A 21225-nucleotide genomic window follows, 5' to 3' on the forward strand; every position below is an offset into this window, starting at 1 on the left:
AAACTAAAGCTTTATAATAATAATAACTTTAAAAGCTTTTATAAAGCTATTTAAGAAGGTAATATAAAAGATATAGTTCTTATAAATATTATTTATTTTAGTTATAATACTTATATTTATATATATTAATTACTTAGCCCTTAGAAAAAAGTTACTTATAATAAGAGAAAGGAATTATAAAATAATACAGATAAGGCAATTAAGATAATAAAGGAAAACCTGGCCTAGGTATATATTATATTATGCCTATAAAGGAAGGTCAATTATAAAATTCTGGCATAAGGATAAGTTATTGGGCAAGAGATAATTATATTATTTAAGTAGTTATAAGAGGGAAAAGTTAGATAGGCTAGTGGCATTTAGTAGAAAGGTTAATTTATTAGAGTTTTAGTAGTAATTAGGAACTAGGTTTTTAGTTAAATAAAGCTTTATTAAATGAATGATAAATGGCTTGAATATAAAGATAGTATAAGTTTAGCTATGTAGTAGAGTGACTAGACTCTATAATCAATGTATCTATAAAGGAGGCCATTGTCGTCATGCTATTATCTGCTTGGCCAATGCTGTGTAGCCAACGAGACTCAACAGAAACCTCTGTTGTCCCCCTCCCCGATGGCTGCAGTTCAATGCTTTGTATAACTGGCATTTCATTCTTTTTGTGGTGTCTTTGATGCGCACGAGGTGGCTCGGTCACCGTGTCATGACTCCATGATAGTTCCAAGTCACTTCTAGGCTCAGACTTCTTCTTTTCGACTTGAACGGTTACTTCTTGGAATACAACAATGCCACCGTTTAGGAATGACTGCTGATGTGAGGTATAATGACGTTCAGGAGGGTAAATGTCCACTGTGTCTGTCGATGGAAGGCGCTCATTGTGAGCTTCGCTATCTCCTGATGGACACAAGTTGATCGTTGAGGATGAGCGTGTAGAATCCTTTGAGGAAGCTCTTAGTCTCATTATTGGCACCCGAGGTTTCTTTCCCTTATTGGCCGATGCTTCGGAACCTTTTAGTCGGCGGAGGGTTGATAAAGGTCCAGAAGTGAGCTCATTATTAGCCCTACTTGCGGGCAATGTCGAAGGATCAAACTCCTGATGAAGAACCCGTACAAACTCCTGTCGAGACTGTTCCAAGACCTGTCGCATCCCGAAGAAGTTGAGAGGAACCCATTGACAGTTATGACCGGACGAGAAGACGGGATGAGATATCTTGAGCCTCAATGCCATTATCACAGTTTCGTCCGCGTCACCCCCATCAATTCCGTAAGGAAGTCGTAGAATGGTAGGGCTGAGCACGGCATCATGAAACAGAGGCTCCTGCACCCACTCACGTAGTGCGTGAATGGCATTGGAAAGATGATAGGCGAACAATTCTTCCTCAGGAGTCCTCGAAGATGCACCTGTGGTCCTCAGTCGTTGGATGACCTCTGGAACCGGCAACCCACCAAGTCCTTGTACAATTCGAATTTGCGTTTCGTCGATGGTGTTGGTAGGTAGAGGTATTAAGGGAAACAAATCACGGGCATCCTTTTGTACCAGGACCTGGTGATTATTAAGCCCTCGATCCTGAATTGCAAACAGGCCAAGGTGAACTCCAGGCTTGATTCGACCTTGCTGGGAAATAAAGGTCTTCATGTCGCGAAGCTTTAATTCGAAGTCGGTAGAATGGATCTGCATCTGCAAGTGGTTCCTCGCATCGTTGCATACTTGAACAGGATCGACGAATCGGTATCCAGCCAACTCGAGTCTTTTTACCTCGTCTTCCGAGGTAAGGCGACGAACTAAAAACATCAGTGCTCCTCGTCCGTCCATTTCATTCTCAAGCTCAAGTCCGACGCCCTTCTCGAGGTGGCTTTCTCCCGTCGTCGATCCCTTACGTAGTGTCTCGCTCGTGTCGACAGTTTGGTTGTCTCTGTTCTTTTCAAGTGCTTGTAGGTAAGCAGGGTTTGCGACTGATCTTTTGGGAATGATCTCATCCCATAGAACACCCATCGTTGTGATAGACTCATCGAGGCGATCGCTGAGCTTAGAGGCGGCCACGCAGAATAACTCGCGGAAAATGACTTGATATCCCTCGATGAGCTCTCCGTCGTCGTCGATAAGCTGAATCCCCTTCGTCAGATCTTTATGGCGACTTTTGTGCGGCAGCTGTCCTAGATGTTGTTTCATGCCGTTTATTAGTCCCGAGATGCCAGTCCAATTCCGCGAAGCCTGAAACATCCAGTGAAACTGTGGATGGGCAGTGTTGAACTTTTCCTCGGTGTTCTAAAGAGGAAGTTTGAGTGTTAGTTGCCGGAGTCGTAATATTGACTGTGAGATGTGATATCTTGGGAAGTAAAAAGGCGTCTTACCTCTCCAATAAAGAAATCAGTGACAACAGTGTTGGGAAAAACTCCGTTGGAGTCGACAAGGAGGCATCCATCTTTATCAAAGACAATAGCAGCTAGCTCAATCTGCTGAGCACGAAGCGCTGCGTCTCTTAAAGTGCGGGCTCGAAGAATAGCTGATCCAGCAATGATGATGCAGGCACTGAAAGACTATCAGAGGTCAGTTAGTCGGCCTGCGCAAGCCCTGTCAGCACTTACTAAACAAATAACTGCGACAGCAGTCGCAGTGCGTGATCCTCGTTCCAATTTCCTCAGTTGAAGCAGTCTATACTGGGTACCAACAGAGGCACACCAGTGCATACTGGACACCGCTCCGGCGAGGATAATAGCAGAAATGGTTCGCTTCCACCAACTACTCGCCGAGAGCGACTGGAAGATGAAGAACATAGCCAACGCCACAGTACTGGCAGCAACAGCAATAATAGCAGCCCCCACGATATATGCCGGTTCGTATATGCACTGATAGTTCTTGATGGAAGCATTACCCAAATAGTGCATACCGCAGATGGCACAACCGCAAAGAATGCCGGCAGTTATCACTCTCCACCACGCGATTCGATTCGAGATTCCTATCGCGTAAAAGGCGGCGAGTAGGACAAGAACAGGCATGCAGAAAGAGAGTACTGTAGTGCCACTAGAGTATACAATCTGCATCTCTGCCTCGCCTTCAGCAAGGGTGAGTGCTATGTTTCCAATAAAATGCTGCAATGTAAATGATTTTAGTATCTATACAGCTTACAGAAGGCGACATAGAACTGAAACTTACCATGCACCAAATAGCTATACCGCCCATGGTGATTGCAGAGGAACAGAGTATCAGACTAATGCATCTGTATTAGCAGACCGTCTTGGCAGTGTTTGTCGCTTGGCAAAGGTATCCGTCGGGCATACTGATTCGAAATACCGTTAAACCATGATCGTCGATTGATCAATTCGAGAGTCGAAGCAGCCCCCACCAAGCTGATGAGGTAGCTAAGCGCGAGGTAGCCCGCATTGTACGCCTTTGGGACAATCTGTCCCTGATATTGTTCGAGAAGGCTCTCGACAGTCATTTTTACCGATCACAACTGGGCAGGAAGATTGAAAGGATCAAGTCAAGAATATTAATGGATACATGGCAGACTTTTTGCGGCATCAACGGACGGGCAAGGGCATACCGATCGACAGATCTTAATACTGAAAGCGTCGAGGACAAGGGTGCGCTGGGCGTTTCATGAACGGGCGCGTTAGTCCTCCTGGGGATTTAAACTTTTCGACTCATGGCTTACAGTAGGATGAAAGTATAAATCCGCCCAGTGGGTAGATAGGGGAGCCCCATACATTCCGTAAAGGCGACCAATACTTGGGGGAGGGCTTGAAACCCGGCACTTGGGCGTTTGCTTCCTATTGCTTGGTGCATTAGTCAGGTATGGGGTAGTGCTGACGGGGACAAGGATGGGAGAATTGTGGTACTTGTCATATCTGCTCAATGCCAGCAAAATTAAAAGTTACTTGTTCATCACACATTGTGATATAATTTTAACCCCATGCTCAACGCACAGGCACTTGAAAAAGCAACACGCGGGATGTTAGCCTCACTTAGTGGTTAGTGCTGACCTAGGTTCGGGAGCAGAGGAGCACTAAGAAAACATACTAAGAATTTATGGGCTCGCATCTGTATAACAGATGTACAGAAGTTATGGGGAAGCCTTTTGATAAAACATATCCAGTTTGAGTGATTACAAAAACAGTGTCTGTAACACTTGGTACCGTAAAAAGATCAAACCAAGATCTCCCATGCATGCCGTCAGTTCCGTCCAGGTCTTTGGACTGCTTAGCGCGACTGAGAGATGATGTACCTATATTATCTCCAGGGGACTTGACCTATAGACCGGGTCGAGAACGGGTTTAGGAAGAGTCGGATTTGGGAGCCGGGTTCGTAGTAAAACAGAAGTTTATCTCTCATGGCGTAAAGTAGACTCACTTCTAAGTCGACACTTTGCATCTACGGTCAGGAGACAGAATGCATAGGGCTTAGTTGAAGATTTGGCAGATCTGGCACGGCCGCGAAAGAGCTATTTCAAAGCATTCCGTCCGCATCCAGAACACACGGACTCTTGGCCAAAACAGCCACAGCAAGCCCCATGCGAACTAGAGCTCTAGTGCCTCGGGGAAGAGGGGGAGATCAGCCCGGGGGCATTCCAATGCGCCCAGATCTTTCAGTTGAAGAGACACACTAAAACGGCCGCCAGTCGGCTGATTGTGACGCCTCTTTTGGGCCATGCCGCAGAACAACTAATGCGTTCCTGATTTATCCATGCAATGCTCTCTGATGAATTGGGACTTTTGTCTCTCGAATCTTGCGATTGGTTCGTCAAGTAATGCAGTTTCAATGGGCAATACGATAGTGATAATAAGCATACTGAAACTTGAGCAACGGCTTATATTTCAGCTAGACTTTATTGTATGTCTCGGTTTTTGGTCTTGGCTTCCTCGTTCATTTCCCCCTACTCCATGGATGAAATCATCAATTAAAGGTCTCTTGTCTGAATGCTGGCTTTCAGCTGATGACATGGTTGTCGCTCTTTTACAGGACCTGTCGCACTCATGCCGAAACGGAAATGGACAAATGATGCAAGTTTTCCTTCAGTCCTCAACTCAACGGACCGCGGCCACTGTAACTTTAATTACACTATATCCTATCTCCGGGATCTGAAGATAATCCTATACTTAGAAGCCTGATACATAAGTAGTCAGCGCCTGTTTGGGAAACAACTTCCAAATGCTATTGGAGGTTTCTAATCAGCGCCTAATACAGGAGCCTCTCGGTGCGGCCCATCAAAACATGTCTGTGCATTCAAGTGTACATTGAAGTAGGTTACTATTTGGCGGCGTCTGTGCAGAGTCCGTGGGCACCGGAATACAAGTGCTGAAGCCGCAGCGTAGCCGGTACATGGCGCACGGACAGCGGACACCCGCGGACCGGGACGGAAGCATGGGCCATCCGAAAACGACATAGGGTAACGTTTGTTCTCGAGCTGTCAAGTTGTCCATAGATACTGAACTTTATTTTTTATTACCTACAGCCATTTGTTTCTGCTACCGTGCGGCCCGTGCCAGAGAGTAACATAATGATCTTTTTAGGACGAGGCGCTACGGCTATGACACAGACGCCACCTGGAACCCCCATCAACGCGGTGACATTCCCTCAAGACGTCTCAGATGAGGAGAAGAGCAATTTCACTGCGGTGAGCTATTGCCAAACACCAACTCAGCAGGTGGTGAAACCACTGTACCATACCTAGAGTGCGTGTTACAAATGGACTTGAAGGCACAAATGTTGAAACTATGGCTACTGCGCTGCGCACAAAAGCGGTACTGTCAAGCGCCTGGTTCTTCATGGACATGCCCGGAACATAAGCCTACAAGCAGCCATTGTCCAAGTCTTCATCCGAGTCAATCTACAAGGACGTATTGAGCTTTATGGCCTCTCATAAATCTTTTGACAGATCGCGTCTCGGCATGCTCGGTATTAGTTTTGGAGGAAACTGCGCGACGCGGATGGCAATAGCAGACAAGCGTCTCAAGGTAGTAGTTATCAGCGGGGCACCCTTAGGTTGGTCACTGTCCTCTTTGGGATCATTCTGAATGCCCGAAGTCGTTATCCGAGCACTATTCTCTGTTGTTGGGTCCAAAACACTGCTAGACCTGTAAAGCAGACTTCACGCCCTGACTCCCTCCCGGGGTGATATTAGAGCAAATTCTGTGTCCTATTCTTGCTATCAACGGTGAGAAGGATACTCTGATCTCAACCCAAGGCACAATCAACCTTGCAACTTGGGCTCCTAATTCTGAACTTCTTTTATACCCAGATGACGACCACTGCGCGATGGGACACATACGCGAGTGGCTGGGGTACGGTTCGCATTGGTTTGAGGAGAATCTATGAGCCAATCCAAATCGCTGCGACGCCGCAGTTGATACCGCTGGTATAGAGCGTGAGTGACCCCGTCTACGGCTCAACGAGACCTGGGAGGCCATACGTGCAGGAGATAGAAGTACACATGGAGCTCTTTTTGATTCCTATCGAACTCTACAGTTTTGTGAATCTATTCTACCTGAGCTAAAAGTCGGCGGCGTTGTCATGTATTCTTTGCCTTTGCGATGAGGTTTAAAGCTTTTCCAGTGCGGTAATCTATAAATAGCATGCGACATTGCGGCGTGGCTTGGCAATGGCAGGCAAATGCAGATTGAAGATCAGGCAGACCCCAACCAACGACCTGTCGCAAGACTTATCACCAACACAACCAAGCCTCAAGGCAGACTCGGTTTTATGCAAGTAGCATTGTCGATCAATGACCAATCCGAGTTCCTGGAAATTCTTAATGCACCGCGACTGTGGGTACCCTATGAGCTTTAGTTACCCATAATTCCAGCCCAATTGGGAAAGGTCCGCGGTGCATAAAACACTTGTGCATTGTAGTGCTTACGCTGCTGCCTCGAAGGATTCCAACTGATGACAGAAACACTGCCTAGAATATGCCGATCCTTCCAAATACCCTAGAATCTTACTGGATAATACTCATATTTCCCATCTGTCAAAAGACAAAAAGAATATGGTGAGAGATTGACACGCATGCCACAGCCCTTCTTCCTCCATCATGATACATATTGTCAAGGCAGTGCATTTGAAGGGTCCCTGGCTATAAGTATTCTTCTTCCCCCAATCTTACTGATGTAGTTGCATTCATCGCAAAACACACAAACATCATATCACTATATACACAATTACAAACAGCGCAACATGACAGCCATCAACTCAGCGGCAGTCTTCCATCCCACCAGGGATTTCCTACTTTACTCAGCAGCCGTTGGTCTACCTCTCAACTTCATCCGCTTCATAATCATGGTCCGACCCGCTGCCTTCTTCACCTTTATCCTCCTCATCTTCTCAGCCATCTTTGGCTTCACCATGAAACGCCTACACCGTCAAGGCGCGCATCTCAAGTCAACATTCGCCACGCCCATCACTGACCCGCTGAACTGTCTCATTGCCGATATCTCGATGGGTGTCCTCTCTCTTTTAACGCTCAGCTTCACGTGGACGCACAACAGCTGGCAGGATACTGGGGAGACCTTTCTGGTGGCTTATGCGTCAACACCGTTGATGTTCAACATGTTCCTCCATTTTTACCTGGCGCTGCTTGTGTTGTTGAGGACGCGCAAGATGCAGGATATTGTTCGGGAACTCATGGGTGACTTGGTGTCTAGCACGCCTCATCCTTGCCCGCACTGTCATGGCAGACCGGAATTTCACGATGATCATGATGAGGAGCAGCCGCTGGTGACGCCCCCAGCCGGAGATCAAGAGGATACACATGAGAGCGGAGCTGCTGGCCCTTCGAGCGTCTGGAGCCGTTAATCATTACTAAATAGATTCGGTTAGAAAGTTAAACTGTTTTTCAAGATTACTGTCTGTTGTTAAAATAGTTATCAAAGCGCATGGGGTACTTCCCATCTCTTGGATAACTGGTTAAGATAGTCTGGAAACTCGAAAGGTGGTTTAATAATATTCTTATTGCTCCACTAATAATGTCCGATACGTTGAAGAGACTGATGGCACCTGGCATTCAATTATAACAAAATAAGAAAAGTAATAATAATATCCTTTAGGAAGCTGTTAATCAATCGTCCTCGCTCGTAGTTTCGTATTTCCGGTTGATCCGAGACTTGTTGCTCTGATGTAGGTATATTATCACCAAGGTTTAACAAAGCTTTAAACCCAACAGGTAAAAAACACATATCTTGCCCTTATTCGACGACTAACTAGCAGCGTCTTGCCCAGCAGTTGTCACCCATCCATATATCGACCAATTCTTCTGCTCATTCCTCCATTCCTTAACCCACGTATATCCAGCCTTCTCTAAGACGCGTTTACTACCCACGTTCTCCTTTATCGTCTCCGCAGCGCATCGTTCCGTAATAGTACCATCCGCACTGGCTACTATCTCCTCCTCACTCAGTGTCGCACGATCTACAGCAATAGAACATTCGACTCGCGGCAATTTCCACCAAATCTGCATAAACGCGACAAGAAACTCGGTAGCGTATCCTTTTCCCCAAGCCTCTTTGCGAAATGCGTATCCAATTGCCGGCCACCCGAGCTCACACTCTCGTCTATAGGTGCCACCTGCTCCGATGACCTCGCCAGTTTCGATGAGGCTGATGACGTAATATAAGTTGGTTTGATCATGTGGCGGTAGTCTCTGTGAAGCCCAATTCCGGGTTTCCTCAAAGTCCTTGTCTGGGACGCCTTGGGCTGTCCACATCATGACCTCCTGCTGGGCGCGCATGGGAAAAAGGTCTTTTGCAGCATCCTCATAGAATGGCCTGAGAACCAGACGCTGTGTTCTTATAGTCGGGCAGTCCTTCAATGGTGGGTATGGTAGTCGTGTAAGAGTGGTTCGGATTTTTATAAACCCTGGTTTCACAGATTGATTTACTGTCATCTTGACAAGACTTCGCGACTGAAGTACCGCGCACAATCCTTAGAGCTTGAATAACAGAGCCGGGTTGAGGCAAAACACTATAAGAAAGCGAAGCCTAAAGAGAGACGTAGTAAGTACCTTGTACGCTTTTATGCTTAAAGTAATAGAAGTTAGAACTCAAGTAACTGCTGTCTTTATTGGCTGTTTCCTTTGCTCAACTTGACTCATCACCAATATCGCGCAGAAAGACTCACAGCATCTAGCCGATATCGGCGCCTTCCGCTCAGCGGTCAAGGGTCTAGCTAGACCAAGTGTAGCAGGTTTGCAAGTTGCTAGCGCCGCTTGATCCACTAAGGTCTTCTCGGGGAATTATTCAACTGAGAATGAGGGGCTTCACGGATAGGGTCGCTTGGGAGGCTACAACCATTGGTGAACCGTCTATAGATGAGGTCCTTGTGACTTATATCGCAACAGATTCGTGTTGCCGTGGCTACACATTTTAGACTAAGCACTGAAAGATAAGAAGCCAGTTGATCGATGGAGGACTAAGACAAGAAGAAAACAAAGCCGCGGTGAGATCATACAGACATTAACCTCATCTAATAACTTTCTGGTATATGATACATCTCCTGCAGTTATTACATTTAGAGAATAATACTCAAGTAAGCCAGAAAGTCTGTTTCTCCTTGCCAGTGACTTTACCATCCATAACACCATTGCAGAATGCCTCGCCGATATAAGAGAACTCGCCAAGCTCGGTCGTCTCTTTTAAAGGACGCAATACGAAGGGAATACGCCCACCGCAAAAGATAGCAACTACATCACCAGACTTTCCTTCTACAGGACCTATACCTAGATATCCCATCTTTGTAAGAAATGGCCTCTTGCCCTGCATCTTCCTCATGCTTTCACGGTAGATATGCTTTGTATCTGCTGTTCGATGCTCCACCTCCCATTGTAAGTACCTCTGTGAAGTGTCTTCTCCTGTAGCTGCCAGCCTGGTCATGTCATCGAAAAGCTTGAGTTCTTGCATGAACTGCTCGTGAAACGCTGCTACGGCGGATATCGCTCTTTGTTGGTCCCTTCCCAGGTCCAGTAGATGTCTCCGATGGGCGTACGCCGTCGCGCCTCTTCTTTCCGCTGCTGGGTTACTTCGCCGTGAATTAAGTCGGTCTTTTCTATGGATCTCTGCTATAACTCATCTATCTGGGCCATCTAGCCCAGATACCTCTCATGGTCCCAACTCATATCTGTCCAGCCATGACCTTTAGCAACTGCCTCGATTACATCAACTGTATAGCCTCGAAGTCCAAGAATACCCGGGTCGCTCTTGATGTCCTGGACAACCTCGACAATACTACCCAGGCCTGACGCGGAAAATAGGTGCTAGTCCATGCGCTCGTTGATGGTGTAGAACGAGCGACGTAGGTTGGATCGCCAGTCAGGAACCCATGACGGTAGGCGTGAAAGCTCATCAGGTTTCAGAAACTGAGAGTAACACAGCATATCCACACGACCACTCTTCTCAAGCAGTTTACGCGTCGTCTTGGTCGGGATGCTTTCGGTGCTTCCCTCATAATCAGGCTGAATGCCAAGCTTCTCAGCGTCCGCAGCGAGGCCGAGAAGGGCAAAGATGCGGTCATGATGCACAGTAGCATTTGTCTCCAGCTCAACAAATAGTCTGCGCAACAGCATATAAAACTCGTCGTCTCTGTGCTTCTGGTCTCGTGAACGACAGGCGAACAGCCGTGCAGTTGGCTCAGAAGATACTTCAGCGAGTCGCTCCAAAGGCATCTCTGGCGGTTGGAGCTGCTCGAAGTCTCCTTGGGGCATGTTGCCGATCGCGGTCTGAAGCATTACTACCGTTAGTTTGACAAGGTCAACGGGTATTGACTTGGAACCGCAACGAAGATAATATCAGGACATAAATAAAACTCCTGGATGATCCAGACTTGTGAAAAGTATGGCCTCTCGAACCACTTCTTCAACGCCATTTCTTTGAGCAAAGGAGCGAAGACATCGACGGTGCGTGCAAGTAAGTCTTGGAAGCACACGGCAGTCTCATCGGCCGCGTCTTTGCTTCTTCCCAATGCTGATATCAGGTAGTAGCTCTGCGGGTTCATGTAGCTCTCCAGTCCAAAGTCGCGGGCCTTCTGGCCAATAAATTGTCAGGCCTCCATCAATTCGTCTGAGCCATCTTGAGACGGGCCAAGCCATACTAGAACCTCTTTCGCTGCTGAGTAGATGCTTCCCATTAGTGCTACTTGCTGGCCTTTTTCTCTGTTGTCTGCCTGGTTGATACAGATCTGATCGATCCATAGCGTTATTATCTTGTCTGGCTGGCGGAAATGTTGTAGTGCTGTCTCCAGCTACTCTGTTATCGAAATAGAAGCCTCTGCACCGTGATTTAAACTCGACACCCGAATTGATTGAGTTTTGTTGCCGACGCCCCAAACATACGAGAGAGCGGTATAGGGCGGTGGGTTCTTGATGGAGGTTGAGTACAGACGGCCGATCAGACAGCTATCAACCAAACCCTGTGAGGGATAGAGGTCTGGTAGTCGGATCTCGGTTGATGCCGTCCGCCGTCCCACAAAGTCATAATCGAAGGCCTGGAATTGGTTCATAGCGAGCTTGGTTTGAGTTTGATAGATCATCAGGGTCAGCACAGATGTTGAGGCGGGGTACTAACCTCACAGTACAGTACACGTCGATAGCGCCAACGCCACGCTGACAAGCCTGAGACAGAGAAACTTGCCGTGCACCCATTCGTAGCCAATTAATATCGCAGTTAAGCTTGACGCCTCTTACAGCGCCGCCTAACAAGTCGTTCTCCTGCCAGCGTCATTTTGTTGAGATATTGCGGATTTTCTTGGATAGGCCTGATAGGGTAGCAGGGCAGCACTAGATCTTGAAAAGGGGTGCGATCGACAGTAAGATTCCAGCTGAAGCTGAGACATACATCAACTAGCTTACATAGTCGTAACTTTCCCGTTGATCTGATAATTGAAGTGGAATTAATCGTCGTTTCTAACAGAAAGAAGTCTAATTAATCACCTTAGCTGCAGAATTGCCAGCTTGACATACGTCAGCGAACGGCACGGGAAAGGCACGGCAGAGACATAATTTGCCTATAAATTTGCACACCAGACTCCCTCTTGTGATATTCCTTTCTCACTCCTCATCACCATAATCCCTACTTTATAAGAACTCTATCACAATGGCCGACCAAATTCGCATCCAAGACACGAAGGAGAAGTTCGAGACTGTATACAATCACGCGGTCAGCAGTGAAAAAAGCGCCAAGGCCTATTTCAAGCAAGAGCAAGACGCTGGTCTAGCTGATGGCCAGAACTTCAACAATTGGGCCGCTCAAAATGTAAGCCCTTTCCACAAGCTTCTTCAAGGAGACAAATTCCTAACCAGAAAACAGGCGCCTGCCTACCTTCAAGCCCACAGTCAATACCGCGCCGCACGAGCTGCGTACGAAGCGGCACTTCAGAATGGTGACCAGGAAGGTTACAAGGCTTGGCAGGAAAAGGTTAAGAAAGCGGCGTTTGATAATCCTGGGCCCAATGGTCCCGACTTCAACTTTCTGGTTGGGCCTAACTAAGAAGAGTTTATAATTGCCATGGTGCTATTTTCAGTAGGCAGTAATCTCAGTAATGTACTGAGGCAAAGTGAGAATTGCACATTTCCAAAGAATTCTGTCTGTGAGTGAGGTCTGATTAGACCGTTTTATTGTGATCTCGGATATGAATAAGAAGAGTCTTGAGTGCAAAATGCGTTCGCTCCTGCTCATGAATTGTTAAGTGTTGGGAGTTTGGACCAATTGTCTTCTATTAATGAATCAACCTTGGCATTATCTCCGCCACTTCTGTGTCCTTCAACCTTCTCAAGCCATAGAAGCCGTTTTCTAGCACTGCGGATTCTACCCTATCAAAGCCCCATGCCTCGGACTCTGACTTTATCCCCATCTTCACTCTTCTGAGCCTGCAAGGAATATCACTATAGTCATCAAATATACTTTTGCTTCGTCATCCTTCAGCTATAGATCTCAGATACCAACCTCCTCAGACCTTCATCTATCTCCAGGTCCATCTTTTCTGCAAGTTCTAGCCAACGCTTTTGGTCTCCAGGGTGCCACGTAGAAAGACTCCTCTGCTGAAGAAGCTGCAGAAAGACCTCACGCGGCGACTTTGAGTAGTCAACTTTCAAGCTCCCTGTTGCATTCTTATAATCGTCTGAGATGTCAAGAAGAGCATATATAATGTCCTGTTCCCTCGTGCACTGAAAGTCGCCACGAAGGCAAACCCATATCCACCGGCGCAAATTGTTGAAAGTAGTGGAGCGGAATAACCGAGCCATCCGGTGGTGGTTCGCAGGGTTATGCTTGAAATGATCGCTATACGTGCTGCTCGAGCCGTTCAGGGCTGCCAGAGAATCCTCAAACTCGGTATCGGGGATAGATTTGGCGCCGCACCATATGGCGTAGCTCTTTGCAAGGTATAGCTCTTGTATGATCCAGACTCGGCGCCAGTATCTTCGGTGACAAAGCGAAAAAAGGGCCTTCAATTCAGTTGAGTCTTTGCTGAAGGATGGAAGATTGGCTTCGAGCGCATTGGCGTCTGACATCAATTCCATAGCAAGGTCGCTATCGTCTTTGGCTGGACCGAGCCATGAGATAACACCGAGTGCTTTTGTAAATGTCTCGCCCATCATGGCGACTTGCTGGCTCTTCTCTTGGACATCCGACTGGTTGATGCATATTGCATCAACCCAGAGTCGTACATCTTCAGTTGGCTTTCGTATGCTCTTCAGAGCATCAAAAAGGTTCCTGCGAATTTGAACCTGGCGATCGGTAACATTAATATCGGGGTCATCCTTGCTTTCATCTCCCCATTCATATGACAGAGCATAGTATTCTGCTTCAGCTCGTGTCACAGGACGGAGGGCGCATACAATCGGATCGTTACCTATTCCTTGCTTGAGGGTAAGTATGCGGATCTCGGTCGTTGGCGCGAGGGAGCTATAGTCGATAGCAAGAGCTTTCTCAGCCATTATTGCCGATATTCAGAGCTTTACAATACTCTCTGCTATGAGTAGGACATGCGATATCAAAGAAGATTATGATCACAAGAATGAGGCTGAATTAATGCCTGAAAATGCATTGGTGCCCAATGATGCAATAAGCATTAGCTGGTCTCGGTTTGCTGACTGGTGGTACCTCAGCTGAAGTCAGGCGATTCTGCACAGCCGGCACGCTCGGGAAATGCCTATAATGAGTCTCTAGAAATTGCACAACTCCTTTTGTCTGATTTAGAGTTGTTTCTAGTTTTCCACAAGGATCCTGCGCTACTTGAACCAGTCGTTTGGAAAGCCATAAGTGTGGCCGTCAATTCCTCGCTTTAACTGTCAGAACAGAGTCTACATGAAGTCGGACTCGGTGATTCCAAGTGTTATCTAGTTACTATTAGTCGAATTCTCTCTAACTAAGTTCTGTGTGGTGATTATAAGCTCTCAGCCACAGGTCTCAACTGCAAATAACACTATCGAGGTTAGAAGTCTATGTTTATCCCATTAAGGTCAAATATTACTTTGCATAGCTTACGGAAGGATCTAATTTTCAAGTGCTGTTACGACGCGTTCTAGTGCCCTTAGCTCTGTTAGGCTGCCTGTTTTTGGGCCAGTGGTCTAGCGGCCTAGTTCGTCACAAGCGCCCTAAGTCCTACGACATAATCCAGAGTTTTATTAAGAGCTATCATATTTGTATTAAAAAGAACCCATAAATCTTGGGCAAGACTTGTGACTTTAAATCTCATGAATCACATCAGCTAACGAGGCACAGCTACAGAAATGGGCTAGGGGTTTAACAGCCGCAATGGCTGCAGAAGCAAGAAGTTGCACCAATATGCGCCCTAAGCGACCATGCGCAGGATTATCTCTCGCCTCCATCCTCAGAGCCTCATTTATCTGCTCTCTCATTTTGGCTGGTCTTCGTTGCGGAGACAATCTGCTTCTAGTTGCTGCATCTTAAACTTGTTGCACTGCTTCTGGAGTAGACTTATCTGGCGCTGGTTGTCAGCTTTAATTCCGCGCATTTCAAGGTTTTGAAGGCTTTGAATAAATTATATATATACTTCTTCATGTATTAAAAATAAGAAAAACCTTAAAATTATTATATTAGGCAATACAATTTGCTATATAACTATGAGGAATGATATTCTCCAACTACTTGCTTAACTATATCTTGAACACGAAATCGACGATATCCACCAAGCAGAGCTTCCTCCTCAGCATCAGGCTCATAAACTTTAATCTTACGCCCAGCCCAAAGAGCCGATTCCGGTATTAGAGGATGTTCCTGGTCCGAGGTCGACACTGGTACATTGTTGCCCACAGCAGAGAAGATGAGGCCGAAAAACTCGGCGAATGTCATGTTCTCGCCTCCAATGAGAATTGTTCTGCTAGACACGGACTCGCTATTCTCTAGCGCGGCGATAGTTGCCGTCGCCAGAGCTTGGATAGAAACAAAGTTGGAGTTTGCATCAATCACAGAAGGACCCATACCAAGCTTGCCCTCGGCGAACTGGACGTAGGCGGCAAACATAGGGGAGTGCATGCCTGGTACGGTTCCGACGACCCATGGTGCATCCAGGCTGCAAGCGTGGAATCCCGGCCTTGATAGTGAAGCAACGCCCTCGGCAGCCATCTTCCGTGACCGAATGTAGGGAGTCTTTTCAACCAGTTCAGGTGCAATGTGCCAATAGAAGCTGCCGATATGCACAAATCTCTCGACTCCGGCGTCGCGGGCCAGTTGAGCAAATTCGATTACACTCTCGGCCGACTGTAAGTAGTACTCGTCCGCCGAGGTCTTGTCAGGCACGTGTCGCATGTCGGCGCCAGCTGAGAAGACAATACTGTCAAAGGCTGAGAGTGTTTCCGAAGTGTATTCGCCAGCAACATAATCGGCTTTGATAAAGGGCAGATCCTCTAGAACGGGGACGCCTTTCACTGACTTGCGACCACCAATAGTCACAGCGTAGCCGCGGGAATGAGCCTCAAGCGCGATGTACCCGCCGATCGTTCCCGTTCCGCCAACAATGAGGATCTTGTTTGGTCGAGCCATCTCTTGAGGTGTCGATGAGGTAAATAGATTGTTGTAGTATATTAATCTCGATTATTTGTTGATACTTGCAATTCTCTTTTATATATTTTGTTAGTACGATCCCGAATTGTGGGTCAATGTTTATTTTCGCCGCGCGATGCGCGGAGTCCACGGGTTTTGGTGCCAAGCATTATAGTTTCCCTCCGACCCCGAGTTCTTTCTTCTTCTGCTTAGAAATCCGATTCTGACAAATTCGTCCCTGAATCCAGACGAAGCTATGGCTTCTCTACGGGGTACATGGATCTCCGACATGCCTAGAAGCCATGGCTAAACAAGGTTTCATCCAGATTGTCCAAGTCAAGATCTATGACACCATCCGGATCCGTGATTTGCGAGCCCAGCCATGCCCAAGTATCTGGTAATGGGCCTTGCCGTGTTAAATGGGCTGAGTTTGACGCGTCTGGGACGGCATTTGTCATAGGGGCCTCATCCTCCAGAAAGGCTTCAGCAATTCGGCATAGGGCTCTGCAGAGCTTGAATAACTTCTGGGAGAATTCGAGATCCGTCCCGATGTTTTCAAGTGTGTATAATACCTCCTGAAGAAGCCTGAGGTCATCAAAATTCAGGTTAGCAACGCAGTGCAGAAATACAGCCACATACGGCGTGAAAGACGTGGCATGGAGAACCCTGCGTATGTTTATCAGTCAAGACCCTGCAGGTAAAAGCAACGTAACTCACCAGATCGCATAGATTGCTGAGGCCTTGTGGCCCGAAGCAGTCAACCCAGGGTAGTGCGTAAGATGGGCCCGCAGCATTCGGTGTGCTGCTTCATAGCATGCCTCTGAGATATCCCTCGCAGACCCGGAAGAACTGGTGTTCCAGTGTATGAGGGTGAGCAAAGAGTGATACACGATGTCAACGGGGGAGAAGGTCATGTCAAGCCGATCTTTACCACAGGCAGCGGAGCTATCTATCTGAGCCCACTCGCTATACCACCGACAGAGTTCCGAATCAAGTTTGTTGGCTTCCACCAATCTTTCTCTGATGCCGCGTGCCTTTGCCAGGGGCGAGTAAAGTTTCTCGTAGATCTGACCCTGTATTCGACTCATTTCAATAAATGATTTGAATGTCAAATCCCAAGGGGCTTGTCTGGGGTCGCTAGATATCGCGCACGGCTCTGCATCAACGTCCCAATCATGAATGGTGGAGGCACGTCCTAAGCGTTGCGAGAGGTTCTTGTCTGCCATGTAGATGTGCCAGAAGGTTCTGCGTGCCCTCTCGGCCTTGGGGCTCGGAAGCTGCAAAAGCCTCTTTTCCCGATGGTAGCCTAGAGTCAGACAGTGTCCAGCAGCAGCTGTTGTCAGGCTCCATTGAAGAGGCAATGTCCCCATACTCGAAACTTGTACAACCTAAACCTCAAGTCAGAGACTACAAGTATCGAAGGATACCGTGCTTTTTTCGCTTACCGCAAGGAACAGGATGTTGACATGCTCTTCTGTGGCAATAGACACGACTCTGTAGGTTTCAACACCCGCCCAGAAGTTCTTTTCACAAAGGTCCCGCATGCGACTTAGGACTCCATTATCCAGATTTGGTCTGTCCTCAGTTCCGATTTCTCTCAGAATGAGGCTGATGATTCCGTTGAATGAAGTCTTTTGTGTTACTGTCAATGGTTCGGTGTTGAAATATGTGGACTTGCACAGATCGCGAAAGCTTGCAAGGTTTTCAACGCCCCAGAAATTAAAGAGAACGAGATTCATATCTAAACAGCCACATCAGCTTCATTGCATCGTATTAAGTATTCAATGCCCACTGCTTACATCTCTCGTCAGCCAGTAATTGTAGCAGTTGCATAACAAATGTCGGTGGTGGAAGCGTAACATCAAGCGCATGTGTTTGTTCAAGCTCGTCTGACTCTACATTACCCTTATCTACCCCTGTGGTCTCTTGATCCTGGAGCGCATCTCTTAGATTGGCCAGTTCCTGGACAACTGCAGGCGATTGCTGTGCAGCCGGCGATTTAAGCTCTTCAACCTGACTTGCACGTAAAGCCTGGATCTTGAATGATGTTTCCCCTTCTACCAGAGGTGGTCGTTTTACCAACATCCTACCCGACGGGGTACTGCTGCTGGTAAGTTCTGATGGAGAATGTCGATTCTGTATGTTCGCATTTGACTGATGCCCTAAGATACTCTGAACCTTATTTTCCAGGGTTTTTACCCGTTCAACTAGCGCAGCATACTCTTCTAAACTGTAATATCCTGAGCCATGGGACAGAAGTGATCCTGAGCTGGAGGGGCTGACCTAGGAGCTTTTGGGATGTTATTGGGTCGTTGCGAGGCTGTGTCAAGAGGACAGACCAAACTGGCTGTGACACAGTTCGAGCATGGTGCAGTGCGGCTGCAGCGAATCTATAGATCAGGGATTAGCTCTGGCTCCAGGATGAGCTTCCCGATTCTTTCGTAGGGGAGTGTATGAACCTTTCGCAGCCGGCAATTAGCGCACTAAACATGAGATTGGTCAGCAAATGACAGGTCGGGCATATTGTAGTATTAATTACTGACAGCTCTCTGCCTAATGGTGTGTTTCGGGCCGTTGTTCCCTTCCATGATGGATCAATACACATTTGTAGGGAGATGAAAGTATTTGGGTTGTTGTGAAGTTCTTATTTTAGCGTAAAAACAAGGCGGTATGATTAGTCATCTCGCTCTTGACACGGCCATCCATACCCGCACGGGTACCCGTGCAAATAAGATATCATTACATCAGCAACCCCGATTATTTAAAAATGCCTTATATAAGCAAATTGAAGCTAATTGACCGCTTAAGACCCTATTTTTTATATATCCTAGATCTAGTTATCTTTATTAACCTAATTCTCTATTAATTAGCACTCTACTTGCCTTATTTATAATAGATTAAGCTCTTAAAGTCTTCCTTAATAATGCTTTCCCCCTAGAAGCCGTTTTTAGCTTATAAAGTAAGCTACTTATAGTAATTAATAAATAGGCAAGTATATATAGTTATGCCTTTATTATATAGAGATCTTTAAAGGTAAAGACTTTTAGTTAAGCTCTTATAGTTACCTATATATATAATTATAGAGAAGGGCCTAGGTCTAACTAGGTAAGTAAGAAGAAGACTTTATTATATTATATAGCCTGCCTCTTCTTAATTAATGCTATAGAGAGCAGTTATAAGACTTAATAGGCAGTTAAGTATTGCTATAACCCTTATACTTATATATATAACTATAAGCCGAGCTATAGGCTAAGGGCATATCTAGTTTATTATTAAATTATAAGTAATTAAAAGCAGACTATATAGCTACTTATAAAAGCTGGCATAAAGCCTAAAGAAATATAGATATTTATTAGGCTTTTAGATAAATTCTGCCTTATAATATAATAAGATATTTATAATGCTATTATATAAAGTAAATAAGACCTTATTAAAGGCTAAAGCTTAATATATGCCCTTATTAATAAGCTTATTAATTTAGGCTTTAAAAGCTATTTCTGCCTTAATTAAGATAATAGAGTTATTATAATATTCTTTACTAATATAGACTTTCTTATATATACTAAGTCTTATCTAGAAGTTATAATACTTAACTATATATATAAAATAAATAAGTATAAGATGCCTTTTCTTAATATTATTAGTATTAATGCTTATAAAAAGAGCTTTTATATTATATTTATATTTATAAGTAGTAAAGAAAAAGCAGACTATCTCTAGGTTCTCTCTTGCCTCCAGGAGGTATATAAAGCATAAGTAATAGCTCTTCTTTCTATAATACTTATAGATTAATATCTTGCTTATATAAATGCAATTATAAATGCAGCTGCCTTTCCTAAGCTAATATATCTACTTTATATCTTTTATATTAACTAAGCTATCTTGGCCTATTATTAACCTAAGTTTATAAGAGGCTTAAATAACCTCTAAGGGCATAGTAAATAGCTTAAGTTCTAGAAGAGCTTTAATTAAATTATAAGCTTAGAGACTTAGGCTATTTATAAGGAATAGCTAAAGAAGTTTAAAGATACCTATGCCTTAAGCTATTATAATAAAGTAAGTTATATTATAACTACTTAGCTTAATTTATATAAAGAGAAATTTATAAAGGCTTAGATAAGGAATACCCTTTACTTTAGTTATATAATAATATTACTAATAAAGGGGATATATAATCTTATTAAGAAATACCTAAATAATAACTAAGCTAATCTCTTTAAGTATTAGCAATATATTAAATAAGCTATAAATAATTAGCTATAAAGCCTTTATAATAGCCTTACTTATAATAACATTAATAAGCCTATTATTTAAAGTATCTAGTTATTATAACCTTTATTTAGTATTATTATTAGTTAGGTCTTTTATAAGGCTTTACTTAAGGTTAAAAAGCAAGCTAAATGCCTAAAAGCCTATATACCTATATATATATAAGCATTTAGTAATTCCTTTAGTTTACTATATGCTTATATCCTTAAGCCTTTACTAAAGGATAGTCTTTATCTCTAACTATCTTACTTTTACTCTTATTAGCATTTATAATGCCTAGGAGCCCCCTTACTTCTTATTAAACCTTAAAGGGTATTTAATTGCCTTACTAATAGATTAATACTGCTGCTAATAAGTATATAGTAAGAACCTTATATATTTAAAGAGGTTTAAAAGGCCTTATAGCTAAGGGCATAACTATAATGCTTTATATACTAGTAGATTGGCTATTAAAGAAGCTCTAAGATATGCCCTCTTTATTATAATAATATATTGCCTGCTTCTTATTAAGTCCTTCTAATACTATAACTAGTAGTTAAGCCTTATATAGATCCTTAATTATAGTTAGTTATAGCCTAACTTACTATTATTATAGTAATTAAGATAGAAATATATATAATAATATATATAAGGACTATTACTTCTATACTAATTATAATACCCTTTTTAAGTACCTCTTATTTAAGTGCCTCTCCTTAAACTTCCCCTTAAACTGCAAGCATTATAGTAGCTATACCTAAGGTATATAATAATGCTCCTGCTATCTATAGATAATATATATTAGACTGTAATAAATAGTATTTATAGCAGCCTTAATGCTACTATACTGATAAGCTATATTAAAAGGCTATAAAGCTTTATTTAAAGTACTTAAAGGCGAATTATAAATAGGCCTATAGCTTGAGTTAAATAGGTAGTTATATAAGAGCTTTAAATAATAAGAAGCTTTAGGATTAGACTAAAGAGGAGATAAAT

General features: G+C 44.6%; 9 protein-coding genes across 9 annotated transcripts; 2 read left to right on the forward strand and 7 right to left on the reverse strand.

Annotated features, from left to right (window-relative positions):
- Positions 1-425: 425 nt before the first annotated feature.
- BKA55DRAFT_563462 (uncharacterized protein) lies at positions 426-3804 on the reverse strand. The gene is made up of 6 exons (XM_046192392.1): positions 3654-3804; positions 3277-3598; positions 3152-3206; positions 2584-3087; positions 2350-2535; positions 426-2263 (listed from the first exon to the last, which is right to left on the reverse strand). The coding sequence occupies exons 2-6, from the start codon at positions 3435-3437 to the stop codon at positions 479-481; spliced, it is 2691 nt and encodes an 896-aa protein (XP_046050699.1). The 5' UTR covers positions 3438-3598; positions 3654-3804; the 3' UTR covers positions 426-478.
- A 3364-nt stretch (positions 3805-7168) lies between these two features.
- BKA55DRAFT_537543 (uncharacterized protein) lies at positions 7169-7786 on the forward strand (the record flags this gene model as incomplete). The annotated part of the gene is made up of 1 exon (XM_046189930.1): positions 7169-7786. The coding sequence occupies one exon, from the start codon at positions 7169-7171 to the stop codon at positions 7784-7786; it is 618 nt and encodes a 205-aa protein (XP_046050700.1).
- Positions 7787-8186: 400 nt separating this feature from the next.
- On the reverse strand, positions 8187-8873 carry BKA55DRAFT_509063 (GNAT domain-containing protein; the record flags this gene model as incomplete). The annotated part of the gene is made up of 1 exon (XM_046187497.1): positions 8187-8873. One exon carries the CDS (start codon positions 8871-8873, stop codon positions 8187-8189), a length of 687 nt encoding a protein of 228 aa, XP_046050701.1.
- Positions 8874-9446: 573 nt separating this feature from the next.
- On the reverse strand, positions 9447-10061 carry BKA55DRAFT_310369 (uncharacterized protein). The gene has a single exon (XM_046185630.1). The coding sequence runs from the start codon at positions 9883-9885 to the stop codon at positions 9511-9513; it is 375 nt and encodes a 124-aa protein (XP_046050702.1). The 5' UTR covers positions 9886-10061; the 3' UTR covers positions 9447-9510.
- Positions 10062-10238: 177 nt separating this feature from the next.
- Positions 10239-11479, reverse strand: BKA55DRAFT_688146 (uncharacterized protein; the record flags this gene model as incomplete). The annotated part of the gene is made up of 3 exons (XM_046199170.1): positions 10239-10700; positions 10754-11005; positions 11300-11479. 3 exons carry the CDS (start codon positions 11477-11479, stop codon positions 10239-10241), a joined length of 894 nt encoding a protein of 297 aa, XP_046050703.1.
- Positions 11480-12072: 593 nt separating this feature from the next.
- BKA55DRAFT_537547 (uncharacterized protein) lies at positions 12073-12465 on the forward strand (the record flags this gene model as incomplete). The annotated part of the gene is made up of 2 exons (XM_046189931.1): positions 12073-12231; positions 12286-12465. 2 exons carry the CDS (start codon positions 12073-12075, stop codon positions 12463-12465), a joined length of 339 nt encoding a protein of 112 aa, XP_046050704.1.
- Positions 12466-13022: 557 nt separating this feature from the next.
- Positions 13023-13775, reverse strand: BKA55DRAFT_493132 (heterokaryon incompatibility protein-domain-containing protein; the record flags this gene model as incomplete). Its single annotated transcript, XM_046186264.1, has 1 exon — positions 13023-13775. A coding segment is annotated over one exon (753 nt), but the record flags the coding sequence as incomplete, so codon positions are not given.
- Positions 13776-15060: 1285 nt separating this feature from the next.
- BKA55DRAFT_592528 (uncharacterized protein) lies at positions 15061-15981 on the reverse strand (the record flags this gene model as incomplete). Its single annotated transcript, XM_046195407.1, has 1 exon — positions 15061-15981. The coding sequence occupies one exon, from the start codon at positions 15979-15981 to the stop codon at positions 15061-15063; it is 921 nt and encodes a 306-aa protein (XP_046050706.1).
- Positions 15982-16127: 146 nt separating this feature from the next.
- Positions 16128-18218, reverse strand: BKA55DRAFT_310394 (uncharacterized protein). The gene is made up of 4 exons (XM_046185631.1): positions 17781-18218; positions 17427-17722; positions 16699-17369; positions 16128-16647 (listed from the first exon to the last, which is right to left on the reverse strand). Exons 1-4 carry the CDS (start codon positions 18064-18066, stop codon positions 16275-16277), a joined length of 1626 nt encoding a protein of 541 aa, XP_046050707.1. The 5' UTR covers positions 18067-18218; the 3' UTR covers positions 16128-16274.
- Positions 18219-21225: the final 3007 nt, after the last annotated feature.

This window comes from Fusarium redolens (genome assembly GCF_020744475.1).
Source record: "Fusarium redolens strain MPI-CAGE-AT-0023 chromosome Unknown BKA55scaffold_6, whole genome shotgun sequence".
Taxonomy (NCBI): Eukaryota; Fungi; Ascomycota; class Sordariomycetes; order Hypocreales; family Nectriaceae; genus Fusarium; species Fusarium redolens.